Source organism: Primulina eburnea, chromosome 10 (assembly GCF_022965805.1).
Source record: "Primulina eburnea isolate SZY01 chromosome 10, ASM2296580v1, whole genome shotgun sequence".
In the NCBI taxonomy this organism is placed as follows: domain Eukaryota; kingdom Viridiplantae; phylum Streptophyta; class Magnoliopsida; order Lamiales; family Gesneriaceae; genus Primulina; species Primulina eburnea.
In genome coordinates, this window is record NC_133110.1 from 27,210,681 (window position 1) to 27,214,987 (window position 4,307).

Consider the following 4,307-nt stretch of genomic DNA (forward strand, 5'->3'; position numbering starts at 1 on the left):
GTAACACAGAAGTTAATCCAAGAGAGCAATGCAAATCAGTCACTCTAAGGAGTGGAAAAGAATTGGAGGTACAAAGTCTCAAAGAGAGAGTGGAAAGTGAGAAGACAGTTGAAGAAGGTGAAACTGAGGAATCCAAAGCTGAAGTTGAAGTTAAACGACCTCTTTTATTGAAAAAAAAACTCTTCCATATCTTCAAAAGTTCAAGAAGAAGAATTTGGATGATCAGTTTGCAAAGTTCCTAGATATCTTCAAGAAAATTCACATCAACATACCATTTGCTGATGCTTTGGAGCAAATGCCGAATCATGCAAAATTCATTAAAAATGTGATCATGTCTAAGAAGAGGAAGCTACAGGAATATGAGACTGTGAAGCTGACTGAAGAGTGTAGCGTCATTCTGCAAAAGAAGCTGCCACAAAAATTAAAAGATCCAGGGAGTTGAACTATTCCTTGCTTTATTGGTGGTTCTAAATGAAGTAGAGCTTTATGTAATTTAGGAGCAATTATTAATTTGATTTCATTTTCTATTTATAGTGAATTAGCGCTTGGAGAGGTTAAACCAACCACTATCACCTTACAACTTGCAGACAGAAGTTTCACGTATCCACGTGGAATCGTTGAGGATGTACTGGTAAAAGTGGGTAAATTTATTTTTCCTGCTGATTTTGTGATTTTAGATACTGAAGAGGATCGTGATATCCCATTAATCTTTGGGAGACCTTTCCTGGCGACTGTAAAGGAATTAATAGATGTACATAAGGGCGAACTCACCCTGAGATTTGGTGGAGAAGCAGTTATTTTTAAAATCTACCATGCCATGAAGGGATCAAATGAGGTAAGTACTTGTAAAAGCATTGATATTATAGACTCATGTGTATCTCTTGATTGTGCATGAACTAGGGACACTTTGGAGAATTGTTTGATAGGTGCTGCAGGAACTTCTAATGAATATGATTGTGAAGTGAAAGAGAAACTCATGGCTCTTGATGGATTGCAGAAAGATAGAACAAACGATGCGCCACTTGAGAAGCTAAATGGAGATGAAAAAACTGAGGTAATACCATCTTCCCATGACTTGAAGGAACTGTCAAGCCACCTTTACTATGCATTTTTAGGTGAGAAGTCGACGTATCCAGTAATCATCTTTTCCTCCCTTTCTTGTGATGAAAAAGATAAATTATTGAGAGTGTTGAGAAAATATAAAACTGCTTTAGGGTGGTCGATTTCTGATACTAGGGGAATTAGCCCCATTATAAGCATGCATAAATTTTTGATGGAGGAGTCGTATACTCCTTATGTGGATCATCAGAGGAGGTTGAACACAGCGCTGAAAGAAATTGTAAAAAATGAGGTACTGAAATTGTTAAATGCTGGTGTGATTTATGCTATTTCTGACAGTAGTTGGGTATCTCCTATGCAAATTGTACCTAAAAGGGGTGGAATAACTGTGGTTAGAAATGAAAATGATGAACTAATATCTACTAGTATTGTAACTGGCTAGTGAGTACGTATTGATTATAGAAAGTTGAACAATGCCACACATAAAGATCATTTTCCATTTCGTTTAATTTTATTGATCAAATGCTTGATAGACTTGCTGGTTATTGTCATTATTTCTTTTTAGATGGTTATAAATATTATTTTCGTAGTAGTAGAGTTTATTTAATCTATTATTTTTTTTAAAAAGTAAATAACTATAATGATTATTTTGAATATAGTATATGGTTAATTTGTTTTAAATTTTGGTAAAAACAATTGTACCATAAATTAAGGGACATAAATTGCAAAATTCATAAAATTATTGTACACATCAAAATTGCAATTCTGGCAAAAAAAAATAGAACAAAAAATTTTCAAAAAAGAAAAAAAAAAGGCGTATGCATGCAAACTAAACAATGTGATCCCTGTCATCACCTGCAGAGTTTGATTTACTCTGAAAATTTGTGAATGGAAATGAAGGTGAAAGAAACCTCAAACTTCCTGGCTGGGAACTTATCGAATTATTTACATTTGACGTTGCTGGAAAGCTCGATAGAATAGGAAAAGATTCGTTATTCTTGATATCTGGCAAGTTTTTTCGCTTCCATTTTGCGTTCCTGATGAGCTGGCATTGGCTAAACCCGACCCAATCAGTGAATTGAGTGCAGCTTGGTCGCAGCAACAATGGTGTCTGGTGTGTGATCAGACTGTTGAATATTAGGGTTTCTAATATTCTTTTGCATGAAATAATGGGAAAGGTTTTCATTATTTTGGGTTACAAAGCTCAAAGAGTTTGGGGTTTGAATGATTTTGTTTTCGTAGCCAAGTGTTCCATTATTCCAAGAAACCGATAGAGAGTTGATTCCAAAGAGCTGAAATTTAGATTCGTGGATGAAAATCTTGTAGGATTAATGTTGTTGGCTAGTCGGTTTAAGTGAGATGATGAGGTTGACGACGGAGACGTGAGATCGGGAGTGGATGGTTATGTGTCCCTTCGTATTTCGTGATCAAGACAGACATGTCCTCGACACATCTTTGCACCTTCATGTAGAAAACAAAGAGTGAATTCTAACATTACAATCATGAATTTTGAGCAAACCAATAACTCAGTATGATAGGACAGAGATGACATAGATCAATTGACAAACTTGCATTTATTTACCTGTTTTCTCACGGGACAAGTTGGTAAAACCGTGCAATGATAATATGCTCGCGGGCACGGGTCTCTTTCGAAATCTTTTGCTCATATTTTCTCCATTGGCACCCATCATTCATTGACATTTTTGCTCATATTTTCTCCATTGGCACACATCGTTCACCTACATTGACATGATTCAAATAGACATTTCCATTATCAACACACACATTGCAAACATGTTACGTATACAACTCATGGACAGCCAAATTTAATCTTACTATTGGAAACTCGCATCTATAACGCACACAAACCCTAGCTCGTTTAATGTGATTCTGCTGCAAAAGCTCATCGTCTCCGCCATCTCTCGAATTCTTCATGGACTTATGAGGCGACCAAGTCGTCGTGTCACCCATTTCTTTCGTAACTTCTTCCAAGATGTTTTCGGGGCTGGGATACTCAACTTGTGATGACGCTATAGGCACCACTTCAAACTTGCATTCCAATTCCAATGCCAATCCTTTATCACCTTTACTATGCTCTTGATGTATTGTTTCATTGATTGGAATTTTACGGGGAACGTCTTTCATCGTCTCACTCAAACTTCTTCCCAGGTAAAGGGATACAAGTTCAGATTCTTCGGGCTGATCATCACTTGCAATAGAATCTGCATTTGCAATTTTTTTATCATCATGTTGAATGGCTTCTTTGTATTGGTTCTGTAGGGTCCTGTAATCCTTCAGAATCCGATACAAATACATTCTGATCCGTTGATTCTCTTCCATAACTTCATCCATCTCAGCTTTGGCTTGCTGAAGTTGCTCCATCTGCTACCATTATTACAAATTAATATTTTGCATGCTCTCAATTCTGAAAATATTACAAAAGAAAGATGCGGCTATGTATATTACCTGTTGTTCCCTTTTGTCAAATGAAGTTGTTCTTGATTCAGACTTAGCAGGTGAGGATCTCTCTATTTAGTTTCACCCTGCAACGGTTTAACTATTTTATTAAAACTCAAAATCTTCATGAGAAAATTGCAATTTTGATAATCTATGTTTGTTTATTTGCGATTATAGTCTTGTATGTCGTCAAATTTCATTATTAGTCTTGTATAATTTCAATTTTTGCAACTTTAGTACTTTTTCCGAGGAAGTTCTGATGTGTCACCAAACACGTCAACATCAGGGCTATGTCGGTTCCATATCAGCGTCATGAAGGAAAAAAAATAAAATTGCAAAAAAGAAAAACAAAGTTATTATTCAGTACATCATTCCATCCTCAAACCGATGGTCAGCCCGAAAGAGTTATACGAATCTTAGAAGATCTACCGCGAGCTTGTGTTATTGATTTCCAAGGCAGTTGGGAACCAAGATTACCTCTAGTGGAGTTCACCTACAATAATAGCTATCAATCATCAATAGAGATGGCTCCTTTTGAGGCACTTTATGGAAGGAAATGTAGATCTCCTCTTCATTGGGACGAGGTTGGTGATAGAAGAGAAATTGGTCCGGATGTGATTGAAGAGACTGCCAAACTTGTAGTCAAAATTCGTGATAGAATGAATACTGCACAAAGCCGACAAAAGAGTTATGTGGACAAAAGACGAAGAAACTTGGAGTTTGCAATGGGAGACCATGTATTTGTGAAAATAGCACCTATGAAAGGTGTTATGCATTTTGGCAAAAAATGC

General features: G+C 36.4%; 1 protein-coding gene across 1 annotated transcript; it reads right to left on the bottom strand.

Annotated features, from left to right (window-relative positions):
* Positions 1 to 2,224: 2,224 nt before the first annotated feature.
* LOC140802823 (WRKY transcription factor 72B-like) lies at positions 2,225 to 3,830 on the bottom strand. The gene is given in 6 exon segments (XM_073158443.1): positions 2,225 to 2,520; positions 2,642 to 2,706; positions 2,709 to 2,756; positions 2,898 to 3,441; positions 3,526 to 3,587; positions 3,785 to 3,830. Coding segments are annotated over 6 exon segments (876 nt in total). The 3' UTR covers positions 2,225 to 2,409.
* Between the last annotated feature and the right edge of the window lie 477 nt (positions 3,831 to 4,307).